Source organism: Sinocyclocheilus grahami, unplaced genomic scaffold, assembly GCF_001515645.1.
Source record: "Sinocyclocheilus grahami isolate Dianchi unplaced genomic scaffold, SAMN03320097.WGS_v1.1 scaffold53.1, whole genome shotgun sequence".
Classification (NCBI taxonomy): Eukaryota; Metazoa; Chordata; class Actinopteri; order Cypriniformes; family Cyprinidae; genus Sinocyclocheilus; species Sinocyclocheilus grahami.
This window is the reverse complement of record NW_015505232.1, coordinates 2211558-2227658: the sequence shown is the minus strand read 5'-3', so window position 1 is coordinate 2227658 and position 16101 is coordinate 2211558. Positions and strand designations below refer to the sequence as shown.

The 16101-nt window shown below is 36.9% G+C and overlaps 2 protein-coding genes across 5 annotated transcripts in view; both read left to right on the top strand.

The window, feature by feature from the left end:
* LOC107583405 (calcium-binding protein 1-like) overlaps positions 1-1452 on the top strand; it is a 35966-nt gene extending 34514 nt beyond the window's left edge. For all 3 annotated transcript variants that reach the window (XM_016269606.1, XM_016269608.1, XM_016269609.1), the window contains one exon: positions 336-1452. In XM_016269606.1, the coding sequence (XP_016125092.1) occupies positions 336-361 (26 nt within the window). In that variant the 3' untranslated portion in view covers positions 362-1452. The remainder of the gene's footprint in view (positions 1-335) is intronic.
* A 3361-nt stretch (positions 1453-4813) lies between these two features.
* LOC107583403 (glycerol-3-phosphate acyltransferase 4-like) lies at positions 4814-16042 on the top strand. 2 transcript variants are annotated; one of them, XM_016269603.1, is made up of 12 exons: positions 4814-4981; positions 8748-8817; positions 8896-9178; positions 11906-11980; positions 12546-12635; positions 13719-13812; positions 13892-14007; positions 14118-14173; positions 14265-14350; positions 14442-14570; positions 15088-15167; positions 15276-16042. In XM_016269603.1, exons 1-12 carry the CDS (start codon positions 4814-4816, stop codon positions 15382-15384), a joined length of 1356 nt encoding a protein of 451 aa, XP_016125089.1. In that variant the 3' UTR covers positions 15385-16042. The 2 variants fall into 2 exon arrangements, with proteins under 2 accessions (XP_016125089.1, XP_016125090.1); XM_016269604.1 differs by lacking the exon at positions 4814-4981 and adding an exon at positions 8423-8427.
* Positions 16043-16101: the final 59 nt, after the last annotated feature.

Genomic DNA, 16101 nt, shown 5'->3' with positions numbered 1-16101 from the left:
TAAATATACCATGAAATTACAAAAGAAAAAAAAACATTATTCAGAATTATTTATATGCATAAGCAATAGAGCAAAGGCGACATGATCAGACAATAACCCAGTGGCCACCGCTGTTAAAAACATTGCCATCAGTATCTAATTTTAAATTAAGTATGTAAAGCATTCCAGAGTTTTGGCCCCTTTGCAGCGAAAGCAGACTGACCAAAAGAGGTCTTATACTTTGAGACAGACAGACAGTCGCCACTAATAATGGCCCATGAGAGCTCTGGCGCCTACAGGCTCATTTAAATAACTGACTGTTTAAATAAAACAATTTCTGGTCTTTCTTCTATCAGAATTTGTGCGAATGATGTCTCGCTAGAAGGAAAGGTGGACAAACCATGTCGTAAACTGGATGTCCTGTGCTCCGGCATAGATAGAGGAGGATGGAGGTGAGGAAAGATCAGGAGGAAGTGGGAGCAGCCTCACAAGAGGAACTTCTGGAACATGACCTCTGACCTTAAAAGCACACAAGAAAGAACTGCGCTATTACCCTCCATAACAGCTTTCATGAAGCCCAGAAGCCAACAGTGGGAACGAGAGGATGGCTCTAATACCAATACTGTGATCTCTGAAATATATTTGTGTAATGTTTTTTTTTTTACCCAATATAAAGCCTGCGAAGGGTCTGATGCAAAAAAAAAAATGCCCCGAGAGCAACTGATCAAACTACTCGAGTATTAAAAAATTCACTACTTTCATTTACTGGTATCTCACACCTACTTTGTTACAGTAGGGAGCATCAGATGAACTGCAATAACATTGCCAGTTTCATATTTAAGCTATTTATTAATATTTGTAAAATATAGAAAGATAAGTGTGTATACTTTCCCTTTAAAAGACTCTATGATAGCTTATTACTCACAAAGATTTTATTTTATATATCAATGTACTGGGAAATGCTGGAAACTTTGCTATCAATCATTTGCTATTATTGTACATATGCACTACTGTATGCGTGGACATATTTTTGAAATGAAGAGAAAGATTTGCCATAAAGAAAACATTACATTGCCCTGGTTTGCACACTGTCTTGCATGAATGCTAGTGCTGATACTATTGAGTCAACACAGCCGAGTAGCCTACTCTTGTGTGGTTCTGTAATGCGTTTAAATGTTGTAAGTTTAGTTAACAGCCCATCAAGCATCTTTGATCTTAATACACTACTTGAGACGTACTTTGTGTGAGTGAATGTGTGGAGAGAGAGAGATTGGATTGATTTTCTTGTATCTTATTTGTGTGATTTCAAGTTTGTCTTACCTGAGTTATTCTACGCATGCCAAAACAACTTTTTGTAGAGTGTAGATTTCATTAAAGAGTTGTGCAATCAAACAGTTTCTGATTTGATCTTGCATTCTTAAAACACCAAGACTAATCTGTCGATAATAAAGCAATTGTATTATTGAGCCACATATCTACCTTATTTAAGATAAGAACTACCAGTGTTGCCAACTTAGCAATTTTGTTACTAAATTTAGCAACTTTTCACACTACCCTAGCAACTTTTTCTTCCAAAAGCACAAATTTAGCTATTTTTCAAATGTATCTGGCAACTTTAACAAATTTGATAAGTGACTAAAACGATAAAAAGGCACATATTTTCCATCTAAATCAAACAAAATGAGGAAACCAAAGATGCCTTGCAGTACACACATAGTTGCTATTTGCAATTGTTTAATTTAATAATAATAATTGAATATTTGTCTAATTGTTCATTTATGATAGTAGCTTGTACCTGCGATTGTTGATCAGTTAGTATACACTGTAAGAAAAATATCTAGAAAAATGGAAAAGGTACTAGTTATTTTCCAGGACATTATCCGTAATCCATTATTCATTATCCATTGTAACCCGAAAACACAAAATGCAATGCGTAATTTCAAATGCAGGTAAAAACTGCTTAAAACTATAATTGTTCAGAATGTGTAGTTTTACTAGTTTACTAGCTAATAAAAAACATTTAAATTGTAATTGTTCAAAAATGTAAGTGTTCAATAATTCAATGTTGTATTTAAATATACAGTTATTTATATTTTAATATTATATTACGTTATATTATTTTATGAACAAATCTAAATTAACACATAAAATATTTGTTTCCTGAGATTTTATGTAATTTTGCGTCATAATTATGTAATAATGTCATCGTGCAATGACATCACAATGTCATTTAGCAACTATTTGACCTCCCTTTAGCATTAACACAAAAAATATTTGTTACTTGAGATTTGCGTCATAATTACATAATAATGTCATCGTGCAATGACAAAATGTCATTTAGCAACTTTTAGCAACAAATGGACCTTCCTTTAGCAACTTCCCCTGAAAATTAGTTGGCAACACTTGAGAACTTGCTTTAGATTTTAATATCATTAACCAGACTTTCAAAATTAACTGGATCAAGAATTGTTTATCTAATAATGAGTTACCCTGGTTTTGGATCCCTAACCTATTCTTCAAACGTTGTGGTGGCCTTAAAATGTTATTGTCCTGTAACTTTAAGTGTAGTAAGTTATCTAGTAAACTGTCAAATTTTCATAAACATGCCCTAGAATCCTGGAAGATTGCTTTTAAACATAATTTCTCCCCGCACACGTGTATTCTTTGGAACAATGAAAATTTATGTCTGGTAACAAATCACTCTGTTTCATTGAATGGGTGAATCAAAATATATTTTTTGTTTCTGATTTGTTCAGTTCTGACGGGGACCTTCTTTCTTTTTCTGATTTTGTGTTGTGAAGGTGCATCAATCTCACTAAGAGATTTTAATAAGGTGACTAAAAGTATCCCTGTCAGTTTAAAAGCTTAGTTTAAAGCGCATTTATGTTATGGCTGTGTAAACAACCATTTTCCTACACTTGCATTTAATGGTGTTTATGTATTAGATAAAAAATGCAATAACTTTTTTTATTAGAAATGCTCTTTCTTCAACTCCAGGATGCCCCTCTAAAGCACAATCTAAATGGAGGATTTGTTATCCGAACTCTGAATTAAAAAAACTTATGGACCTTTCCTCACAGGCTATTTATCCCAAGTAAAATTAAAGAACTCCATTAAAAAAATTGCTCATAGATACTACCCTTGTAATTAATTTTTGAGCAGATTTTCTGAGAATATTTCCTCAATGTGTTAATTTTGTAATACTGAGGAAGAATCTATTCTACATATGTTTTATCATTGCCCATTCACCAAGTCTTTTTGGTCAGACATTACCATGTAAATTTTTTCCTGCTGTAACAAAATGATAGAAATAACAGAAATAAAGAGCAATCGACTAGTTAATAGTCACGTGTTTCTGTTACCTGCATGACACACAGTAGAGTTCCAGCTCCAGCATCTGGCCACAGGTGGTTTTGCAGTATGTGAGGCACGTACATTTCAACCTTGGACTTAACAGTATTATTTTGGTGAAGAATTTCTAAAAATGTCTGTTTTTAAATCACAATGCTCTCTGTGATAGGAATGAAATAAACCATTTTCTGAAGGCCAAACTGGGACATTAAAAGTTAGTAAAGACAAATTTACTGTAGAAACATTTCAGATGATAAGGAATTGGATGACTTTCAAAAAAGAAACTCCTGAACACACTTTTCACACTCTCTCTAGATGTTTTGATTTGTCTACCAACAGTGCACACATGTATCACAGTCATTTTTGTGTGTCATGAACATTTCCATCACATTACAAATTATGCAAAATTATTTGTAACATTTTTGGCCCAAAATGGTTGACTTAATTAAGGCTAATTTCAAAGCTGACTTTTAATGCATCCTAAATACACCAAATTAAATAACATTTTCACACCTTTTGCACCGTTTGACAAATTAAAGATAGATTGTAAATGACGCACAACAGACTCACAAGAGACTTTTTTACTATTTCATTTTTACCTTTTTGTTTTATTCTTTCTTGTCTTCACACATTCTCATTTCATCTCTTCACTAACACTGTTGTCTCTTTTGGTAACAAGAAAACTAATGTTTATTTGGGGCTAAATCGTTAGTTTTAGAGGAAATTACACCACGTCTGAAGGATAGTGATAATTAAAATAAATCAAATTAAATAATAAAAAATGGATAGATAGATAGATAAATTCAACATGTAATTATTTATTTTTATTTATAATGGACTGAAGAATTGGATTATGGCTTTTTAGAGTTCTGGGACAAGAGTAAATTAGTAAAATACACAAAATGCATTTGAAAAGTTGAAAGTATGGTTTACAAGACCGCTTTAGTGTGATGTTCATGTAACAAAAAGAAAAAAGTGAACCTCAGGATTTAGTAAAAAAAAAAAATTTGTATTAAATGTTTGTAAAATCTAAGCATTATATATATATAACAAAACATAATTGATAATGCAGACGCCGCTGTTCTGGAATCAGTTTTCCCCGCCGCTATCAGCTCTCGAAGCTCAACCTGCGTACAAAGAACAACTGCGCGGAGATCAGGGCTGCGTTCAGCTCTGACAAAATGGTGCAAAACGTTTTTTAAACGGAAACGGTGGTGCGTTGAACACACTGTTCTGATGACGCAAGAGTTGCAACTATGGCAGCTGAGAAGGCCATTCTTTGTGTTCTTTTTGAAGAATTTTCGGAGCCTGATGAAATCTGTATAAATACATGTTTAATACTGCAAAATACGCTCGATGGTACAGTCACTGCCCTTGCCCTCCAGAATAAAAGAGAACATTCCAATCAAATGAAGGCATTTGTGGAAACTGTGGTTCCTAATTATTGTGATCCAACATTTGCCTCGCATTTCAGGATGAAAAGATGGAGTCCTACCTCTTCCCCTTCGACAGCCTGATCTGTATGCTCTTGGGCATCTCCTTCACGGTGGGGTTCACTCTTCTTCTGGTGTTCATCATCGTACCTGCAATCTTCGGCGTGTCCTTTGGGATCCGCAGGCTGTATATGAAGTCCCTCATTAAGCTATTTGAGGTGAGTTGATGTTGAGAATGCCTGTCATTTTACAGTAATTAAATTACTCAAGAACATCTGAGGAGCTGTGGAGAGTTACAGCAGGTTTGATGGTCTGTCTGTGGTGCAGTGGTCTTGTAATATAAGTTGGAAGGTCATTCAGGGGGTTTTTGCTCTGTATTTTATTTTAACTACTTGGTTAAGTTGCTGTCAGCACTCTTTCCCTTTATTGAGAATGCCAGAGGCCCAAAATAGAACATAGATTCACGATTGACTGATTGAGTTAGTCTGGAGGGTCTTGCTGTCATTTGACTTTGCCTCACTTTATTCTGTGCTGTCACATATTCTTTCATCTTCAAAACTTTATGGACAACATGCATTGTTGCAGGACTCTGGCAGTCTGGGTCATTTCAGAGTGGTTTGTAAAGGTGTGAATTTATGGGTGAGAATGTGAATGCCACAAGTGCCAGTTTTAGAAACGTGTGTCCTCAAGTGCATGTTAGTCTGTTTTATTAAGCACATGATATGAAAGTTCTTTTCATAAGTGAAAATTCTCTTTACTCGAATTTGTGAAAATGGAAGCCTATAAACATAAAAGGTCACTAAATGTTAGTCTACCCCACATTGATGGGTCAGGTACACTACTATTCAATAGTTTGGGGTCAGTACAATTTCTTTTATTTTAAAAGAAATGGATACATTTACTCAGTAAACATGCATTGAATTAATCAATCACACTAAATACATTTATAATGTTATGAAAGAGTTATATTTCAGATAAGTTATGTTCTGTTGAACTCTCAATTAGTAAAAGAATCCTGAAATATTGTCTCATGGGTTATACAAAAATATTTAACATCACAACTGTTTTCAACATTGATAATAAGACATATTTCTTGAGCAGCAAATCAGCATATCAGAATGATTTTTGCGGGATCATGTGACACTGAAGACTGGAGTAATGATGCTGAAAATTCAGCTTTGTCATCATAGGAATAAATTACATATATAAATTTAAAAATGGTTGTTTTAAATTGTAAAAATCTTTTCACAATATTACTGATTTTTACATTATTTTTCATTAAAAAAAATACAGTGCTTGTTATAAGCACAGGACACTTTTATAAACATTTAAAAAATGTAACCGATCCCTGAACACGAGCTGTGAAAAAAAACGATACAGAGATGCTTTTTTTAGATGATTTTCTGTTCATTTAGGAATTAATTTAAACAATTCTAAATTCTAATTATTATTATTGGAATATTGCACATTTTGGCAATGCTGTTTTTTGCCAGTGCTGTTTCAGAAATTGTCATATTGCATGTTTCCACCCAGAAATGGCGAAACAGTGACCTATTCTTGATCCTCGAGGGTTCTCTTTTTAGAACTGACAGCAAGTATCACAGATTTCACATACTTTGTGTAGCGTGACACAAATCACTAGGTCTAATGCATGACTTAATGCTAAAGATTTGCATCCTTTGTGATGACCTAAAATAGATTCTGATGATTTCCTATGGTGCCACTCTCCTCTCATCCATCTGGACTGATGTAGTCACTCTGTCCGACCCTCTCCAGACTCCCTAAGAAACTCCAGATGGCTGTTTTCCAGTGACTAACTTCCCTGTACTCTGCTGTCCTGTGACCCTGAACAGGGGAGCGAGATTTAGTCTGACAAGCAGCTTGACTGTTCACTCTTTCCCTATCCCGACCTTCGCTTCTGCTTCTCCCTGAGTCAGAGCATCATTAGCGCCCGCGAGAGTCACTGTTTACTTTGATGGAGCGCATGGTCATCTTTCCACACTCGGTGCTCAGCTGCTGTCCTTGCTTGGCTCATCCACTTTAATGATCCCTAAGGGAAAATTCAGATGCAGCAACAAAAAAAAATACAGTGCTTGTTATAAGCACAGGACACTTTTATAAACATTTAAAAAATGTAACCGATCCCTGAACACGAGCTGTGAAAAAAAACGATACAGAGATGCTTTTTTTTAGATGATTTTCTGTTCATTTAGGAATTAATTTAAACAATTCTAAATTCTAATTATTATTATTGGAATATTGCACATTTTGGCAATGCTGTTTTTTGCCAGTGCTGTTTCAGAAATTGTCATATTGCATGTTTCCACCCAGAAATGGCGAAACAGTGACCTATTCTTGATCCTCGAGGGTTCTCTTTTTGGAACTGACAGCAAGTATCACAGATTTCACATACTTTGTGTAGCGTGACACAAATCACTAGGTCTAATGCATGACTTAATGCTAAAGATTTGCATCCTTTGTGATTGAGATGCAATAATTTTGTAATCGCATTGTTTTTCTAAATGAAAATGAAAATCCTGAGGTGCCTAAATGTTCCTAATTGTTGCAATCATTTGTTTACTTAATGCATGTCGGTAAGAGCTCTGTGTGTGACCTAAAATAGATTCTGATGATTTCCTATGGTGCCACTCTCCTCTCATCCATCTGGACTGATGTAGTCACTCTGTCCGACCCTCTCCAGACTCCCTAAGAAACTCCAGATGGCTGTTTTCCAGTGACTAACTTCCCTGTACTCTGCTGTCCTGTGACCCTGAACAGGGGAGCGAGATTTAGTCTGACAAGCAGCTTGACTGTTCACTCTTTCCCTATCCCGACCTTCGCTTCTGCTTCTCCCTGAGTCAGAGCATCATTAGCGCCCGCGAGAGTCACTGTTTACTTTGATGGAGCGCATGGTCATCTTTCCACACTCGGTGCTCAGCTGCTGTCCTTGCTTGGCTCATCCACTTTAATGATCCCTAAGGGAAAATTCAGATGCAGCAACAGCAACACCAAATGTTGTGTACACGTGTACATACATGTGCAGGTATAGATAAACAAAGCAAAATAAGGAAAATATTTACAGGGTTACTGTGAGTCTTTAAATTAAAGTCTTAAAACATCTTAAATTCATTTTGAGCAAATTTAAAGTCATACTTTTACGTTTACAAACGTAAACTTCTTCTTTTTGGTGATTCTGTTCTTTTCAGTGGTCACTAACAATCTTTAAAACTTATTTAAAACTATCATTAAAAAGTTATGCTCAGTATTTAATCAAAATGCAGTGTCTTGTAGTACTTAATTTAAAAGAATCAGTTCAGAAAACATTCAAAAATATTTAATGCATAAAATTTTCTGGATATTATTGGGATTTTGGTTACACAGTAAACTATATCTGGCATTTAATACAATGTTAACATTGACATTTTGTTTTGACCAAATCATTGAAAAGAACTGGTTCAAAAGTCTGCTGAACTGTCAGTGGTTGTGGTTTTCAGGCACTCTGGCTGAATTCCAGGACCCAGCAAGGACACACGGATCAGCCGTTGTCTTCTCCTCCCCAGTGGTGTTTTGGGCGGCTGGCTGTGATTCTGTGGAATTGGCTCCCCAAAGGCTGTTTACCGCTTGAATGTTGTTTGTTTCCCCATCCTCATGACAGCTGTTTGAGGTCTCGTGGGGTCTCAGTCCAGCCTGCCTTTGGTGATTCAAAATAATTGTAACATGGTGTAACAAAAGGACAATTAAGTGTTTCAATTATTAAGATATAATTATGACTCATGTAATGTAATTCCCTAATGAAATGCATCATCCATCACCGTGATGCAATGGTTCAGTAAAAAAAACTTTGGACCTTTAAATTGGTCAAGTATCACAGTTTGAAATATATTATTGCTGCTTTTAACGCAAAACTACTGTGGACACCACTGTGCTGAACTATTGCAGTTTGTGATTTGCTTAATTTGTGTCTAATTCTCATTCTGTTTTCAGTGGGCGACCTTAAGAATGGAGCAAGGGGCTAAGGAGAAGAATCAGCACCTCTACAAACCCTACAGCAATGGTGAAACACTAAAAAGATCATTGCCACAGACATCACATCTTCAACATCATCATTAACCCTGCTTTTTTCCCCCCTCAGGGATTATTGCTAAAGAGCCAGTGTCCCTCGAACAGGAGATCCATGAAATGAGGCGTGGTGGTGCAGAGCCTGAGTTTGACATGTCTGACATCTTCTATTTCTGCCGGCGAGGTGTGGAGAGCATCGTCGATGATGAAGTGACCAAGCGCTTCACGGCGGAGGAGCTGGAGTCCTGGAACCTGCTGACTCGAAGCAACTACAACTTCCACCACATCAGCACCAGGCTCACGGCACTCTGGGGAGTGGGAGTGCTCATCCGATATGGCTTTCTCTTGCCACTCAGGTGAGAGGAAGGTCTATGGGTGCTGCATGAATGCTTTGTGTGGATGGATATTGTTAGTGATAGTAGTGGTTTTTAAATTGGTAACCACTTTAAAGGAGTTGAACTGGCTCTCATATTCCTGTTCATTCTTAAAGACATGCTAGCAGAAAGATCAGCTTTAAGACTGGATTACATTACGCAACTTTTGCACACAATTTTCCCTTGATTTGCAGTCTGGACGAGTCGATGTTAGTTGCTGAAGGTCAGAGCCATATATATACCACGCAACGTTCTGTGAAATAAACTTTTAATGAATTTTCTTTTAAGCTTACGACTTTGATTTCATCCGGTTTAATCAAACATTTTAGTGTGTGATTCTCACATTAGGTCCCACATAAGTGGGTGATTCTCAGTCGTTTAGTCTATGATACCCAGAAGGGCTGTTAAAATGGCTGAAAAACTAAATTCGAATTTTGTACTTAAATATTATAAAAATTCGAATTATATTCAAATTTAAAATGCATAATTTCAGTTAGGGATGTGCGCGACGACTAATTTGACTGTCGTTTAAACAGAAGTTTTGTATCCGACTAGTCTAAAAGCAAGAAACCCCCAAAAGATGGTAAGAAAATAAAAAACTTTGTGCTTGTATATAATAGCTTACATTTGAAATACTTAATCTATGAATCACACTGTCAAATCCCTCAATGAATTCCACTAAAAATAGGTCACAATTATGCCGTAGCCTACGCTTGACTCACGTTTTCGTCATTTAATTTTAGGCTTTCGTTAAAAAGAGAAAAAAAAAGAGCACACACTCAACGTCAACCCAATGCTTATTTATTAAAATCAGCTGGGGAAATGCAGGACAATGGAAAATCAATCAATAGCCTGACAGAATTCTTCATATAGCGTTAGCCAACATCTTAAAACTCAAGTCAAAAACAATAGGAAATTTTATCAAGGAATAGCATTAAAACGATTTTTAAAAACATACTTCATCATGTAGGCTATATCATCTAAAAACAAAACGAACAAAAAGAAAGACAGGACCTGAGGCGATTAACAATTCCTGCACTTGAAAAAACGCACTCTGCAGGAACTGAAGTCGTAGGCATACAGAGATAACGAAAAGCAACAGAATTTCGGAAGACGCCTGGACATCCCGCACCACCACCGAAGTGGGTCTTCGTTAAAGGAATAGACGGCGCGAGCTGTAGTGAATGACGTGATTAACATTAGCTGGCTTTGGCTAGTCTCTAAGCTAACGCCTTTATGCCTGTATTGAATATGATTATGCATCGCTCCAGTAGAGTTATTATAAGCCAATTTGACATTACACAGTTTACACAAAACTATTCAGTTTCCTTCTAATTCAAAATAATCCCACACCTTGCTCGTCTTTCGAGTGGTCACTTTTGAGCTCACCACAACTGACACGAAGAAAACTCATGCGAGGTCTGAGGTAAAAATGTAGTTACCGCCCAGATACACTTTAAAAAAAAAAAAGAAGTATTTTTCAAATGTTTTATTTTATCTTGTTATTTAAAATGTTTTAAATGTAACAATGGTAATTTGATGGTAACATAAAATGATGGTAATTTGAATGATACTTGTTTTTTGTCTCTCTTTTTCTGTCGTGTAATCGACTATTGTTTTCAGTGTCGACTATTAGGAGCTGTACCGTTTAGTCGACTAGTCGACTACACACGCACATCCAGTTAGGGTGAAGAAAAGCTTTTGGCTTCTCTTCTGTGGCCACAAGAGGGCGCATCGAGCAAAATATTACTAATGCACGTTTATTCAAAACATAAGATAAAATGTCTATCTGTGAAAAAAGTGCATAATTTTTAAAAATAATGTTTATAAACCAATTATAATTAAGTTGCTTAAACAACTATAAACAAAACAGCATCATGTATGTATGCATAGTTTAACATTTCTCATTTAAAAGCATGAGATGCAGTGGGATGGGGAAAACCCCCCGCCATAAAGTCTCTATATATTTCTAACTTTTTTTTTTCAAAGTTAAACTTGCATTAACTTTACATGGCTTTCTAAACATGTGGCTCCTTTGTGTGAGATGCGAGTGCAACGGTGATAGATGTCCCTCTAGAAAATGCGCAAAATATGCTTTCTGTGTCAAAAACATTATAATGCAATGACACTTACATCGTCATCGCATCCCTTGCACCACTGATAAGGCTGCCTCCTTAACACACACATAAATTTCTAAACACCTAAAAAATGTGGATTTTTATTTTAAATTCGACGAATATTCGAAATTCGAAATTTTTTTTGACAGCCCTAATGCCCAGTTTTTCTCTGAATTTTTTTACGAATTCAGCAAATGTATAACACCTAGTGTTCTGGATTAAAAATAATGCAGTGTATTTCATTGAGAAATAGCTTCTAGAGAGAAAATAGAGAAGAAGTTCTATGTGGCCTGATTCCAAACCTTAAAAACTGATCAGTCGATGAACGAACGGTCAGCGGTTTTAAACTTTCAGCAATTTTAAACCATCAGCAGCTTTAAGGCTTTCATGTGCCAAATGCTAAGTGCTCAAGGTTAAATGGACACCTTATATTTTTATTCAGAAGAACTATGCTGAAGAAATATTCAAGTCACCTGAGGCTGTTCGCAGTCTTCCCTAGCCCAGGATGTGTACTCTAATGCAGACATAATGTTTGTGCTGTGATTATGCTAAGCAGTGTCATTATTAAAATTTGCTGTGTTGCTCTTAACAGGGTCACGCTTGCTTTCACCGGTGTCGGTCTTCTCGTAGTTCTGACGTCAGTCGTTGGCCTGTTTCCAAATGGAAGGTATGTCTTGGTCGACTTCTGAAGGTTTAATACCTGAAGCTGTTATGTTGTGATTTAAATGCTTGGTAATTGATTGACTTTGTCTATCTATGACTGTCTGTCCTGTGATGCACAAGTTTGGCTCAGTTGTGCTTTAAGTGAAAGCAGTGTAAACATTGATGTAAACTACCATTCAAACGCTTGCAGTCAGTAAGATTAAAATAGGATACCTTTCTTCAGCAATGATAAATTAAATTGATCAGAAAGTGACAGGAAAGACTTTAATAGTGATTTCTATTTCAAATAAATGCTGTACTTGTGAACATTCTATTCATCAAAGAATTCTGAAAGAAAAACGTATCCCCAAAAATATTACAACGCAAGGTGTTTTCAACATATGACTAATAAGAAAAATAATAAGAAAAAAATTGAGCAGCAAATCAGCATATTATAATGATTTTAGATTGAGTAATGATGATTGTGATTAAATAATATATATTATTGCGTAATTATGCTGAAAATTCAGCTTTACATCACAGAAATAAATGTAACTGTGTATATTAACACTGATTTCTCTAATGGGCAGAATGAAGAATTATCTCAGTGACAAGGTTCATCTGATGTGTTACCGGATCTGTGTAAGATCCCTCACGGCCATCATCACCTACCATGACAGGTACTGACACACAAACACTACCATATGCCAATATTAAAGGGGTCATATGATGTTGCTAAAAAGAACATTTATTTGGTGTAATGAAATGTGTTTATGCAGTATAAGGTTAAAAAAACACATTATTTTCCACATACTGTACATTATTGTCTCTCCTCTATGCCCCACCTTTCTGAAACGCGTCGATTTTTACAAAGCTCACGGTCTGAAAAGCGAGGTGTGCTCTGATTGGCCAGCTATCCAGTGCATTGTGATTGGCCGAATACCTCAAGCGTGTGACGGAAATGTTAGGCCCCTACCATACTGTGATGCCGTGTCCCGGATCGACGAGACACAAACATTAAAACCCATTACAAACGAGGCATTTGTTGCATCCAGTGGGGATATAATTATGGATTATAATGACTTATTCTGTCTTTTTGCGTGTTGCATCGTGCCGTGTAAACATAAAACCATGTCTGCATTTGTGATCGGAGAAATTACAAACAACAAGACACGGCGGCTGGAGTGAGCGGCTTGCGGCAACCACATGTGACGACCCCGGGCTGGACTCCGCTTCGTCCACGGTGAAAGCCGATCCATAGTGCAAAGTTGAAGTATTTCCTCAGCAGCCAGCACGGATCAGCTCTAGGCATGACGAAGCGAATATCGTCCTCTTTTGGAAGGCCAAACAAAGTAGTTTCGCTTTCACAACGATACACACAGCGTCTTTACAACATGGCGGCAGCAACAATACTACAGCAAGAATAAAAGTTACGCCGCCTTTCTTTGCATGAACATTTGGGCGGCGTTATGCAAATCTTCCCACATCGTGATGTAGATATGTGGGGGCGTGTTAGAACGAGCTGTTTTAGGAGGGCGTGGTTGACTCTTAACTTTTATAAAGAATATCTCTTTGGATTTGAGGCTTTAGTCTTTGCAACTTTACAGATCTTCTTTATGCACCAAGAGCTTGTAACACTCCAAAGAGAGAAGGAAAAATTGAAATCGCATCATATGACCCCTTTAAACACAATTAAAGATCTCTATGCCTGGTTTTACTTTCCATATTTCTTGGTATCCACTTAACTTTTTTTTTCCTTTAAGTGAGAATAAACCCAAAAACGGAGGAATCTGTGTGGCCAATCATACATCACCTATCGACGTCATCATTCTGGCCAGTGACGGATGCTACGCTATGGTAGTGTGATGTTTGTGTTGATGATTTAGGTGCAGTGTTGATATTGAATGCATTAACTCTGTATCTCTGTGTGAATCAGGTGGGTCAGGTCCATGGTGGTCTGATGGGGGTCATTCAGAGGGCGATGGTGAAGGCCTGTCCTCACATCTGGTTTGAGAGGTCTGAAGTGAAGGACCGACACCTAGTGGCCAAACGGTAACATTGCATTTCCCTCGCATATACAGCATTCAACTCCTCCAAGATTAACTTGCAGTTATGATTTGAACATTGCTGTTTGTCCCAATCAAACTGATTTTATTTTTTAGATTAAGTGACCATGTTGCAGACACAAGCAAACTGCCAATCCTCATATTTCCAGAAGGTGAGTGTTAAAACTCCTGCTTATATTACCATTTCGTACTGAAGTATATGAATATATGTGGAATAAATACACTGTTTTGTCATTTCTAAAGGAACTTGTATTAACAACACTTCAGTCATGATGTTCAAGAAGGGAAGCTTTGAGATCGGCAGCACTGTTTACCCTGTGGCTATAAAGGTTAGAAGTTAGAACAGCCTCTTTTTTCTGTTATGTGCTGGCTTTGTTGTTTATAAAGTGTTTTAAAGTCCTCTTGCTGTTATTTTGGCAGTATGACCCTCGTTTTGGTGATGCGTTCTGGAACAGCAGCAAGTTTGGGATGGTGAACTACCTGCTGCACATGATGAGCAGTTGGGCCATTGTGTGTAGCGTCTGGTACCTTCCACCAATGAACCGTATGGTGAGTGGTGAACCTTCGGAAGAGACATGCATCACTACATACACACTGCTGTTCAAAAGTTTGCGGTCAGTAAGAATTTTTAAAAGAAATTTATACTTTTATTGAGCAAGGATGCATTGATTGATCAAAAGTGACAGTAAAGACATTTATAACGTAAAGATTTCTATTTCAAATAATAGCTGTTCTTTTGAACATTCGAAGAAACATGAAAAAATAACCCCACAAAAATATTAAGCAGCAGATTTCAGAAAGAGCATTAGACACTGAAGACTGGAGTAATAATGCTGAAAATTCAGCTTTGATGACAGGAATAAATAATATTTTAAAATATACTAAAAAACAAAACGGTTATTTTGGATTGTAATAATATTTTACTGTTTTTATTGTAGCTTTGATCAAATAAATCAGCCTTGTGAACAGTGGTTTGTATATCTTTTCAGAACTCTGAGACTATTTTTGAGCTTGTTGGTCAATCATTCACTATGTGTAGGTGAGTTTTAAATTCATATTTTTACAGGAAGGGGAGGACGCTGTGCAGTTTGCCAATAGGGTCAAAGCGGCCATCGCTAGAAAGGGAGGACTGGCTGACTTGTTATGGTGAGTTCCCATATGAAAGAGTGCCAAACACAAGTCACTAAATAGGATGTGCACTGACATTTTGAAATTAAATGAAGCTCAAAGCCTTTGTGTTTTGCATGTTCACAGGGATGGTGGTTTAAAACGAGGGAAAGTTAAAGAAGTTTTCAAGGAGGAGCAGCAGAAACTTTACAGCAAGGTTTTAGTGGGCAGCAGCGAAGACCGCAGTCGCTCTTGAAGACACAGCTGTCTGCTTGACTTTGCACATGCTGCTCGGTGCTCACAGCGAGAGCCTGGACCCTCAGCGGATGCAGTGCGGCCCTAAACTGGCCCCTTCCTGAACCTGCTCAGACTGTACTGTAGAACTGAACTGATGAAGTCATTGTGAGTTGGTGGGAAAACTGCATTGCCAGACCCTCGGCTCACTGCTGCGCCTCAGGAGCTTTTGCATCATTGCACGAAAGTGTCTGTGGCATTCAATTCCTGGGCTGACTATGATTTCAGTTTGAAGTGAGAGTTACACATGGCATACTTGAGTGAATTTTTTTCCCCTTCACAGTCTGTTACAGTTTTGAATATTTGTGCTGTTACTATAATGCATGATGTCCCAGGAGAAGAATGAGTGGAAGAGTTTGAAGTGATTAATTTAAGCTTGTAAAAAAAAACATCAGAGGAAAAGTTGAAAGGATGGTGTGCGTAGAACTTTAGTGTTTGTAGAACTATGAAGAACAATATCTGTTACGTGTCTAGCCGCTCAGCGTTCATCTCCTCATGGCAGCCTCTCTAGTGTGCTGTTTGTTCTTTTGTTTTGTTTTTTTTAAACAGAGTTAATTTCTACTTTTAATTCGTACATTCAATCTATCAAGTTAGTAAAAAGATAATACTTTTTTCTCCCAGTTCAGATTTATGTATTTATTTATTTTATTATTTTGTCAATTGCGGGTTATTATCTCGC

Excerpts from the sequence above, each read along its gene's own strand:
- LOC107583403 (XM_016269603.1), top strand. The coding sequence starts at position 4,814 with ATGGAGTCCTACCTCTTCCCCTTCGACAGCCTGATCTGTATGCTCTTG. Across the intron at positions 13,813-13,891 it reads GTGACGGATGCTACGCTATG|GTGGGTCAGGTCCATGGTGG; the intron begins GTAGTGTGATGT and ends TGTGTGAATCAG. Across the intron at positions 14,571-15,087 it reads TTCCACCAATGAACCGTATG|GAAGGGGAGGACGCTGTGCA; the intron begins GTGAGTGGTGAA and ends ATATTTTTACAG.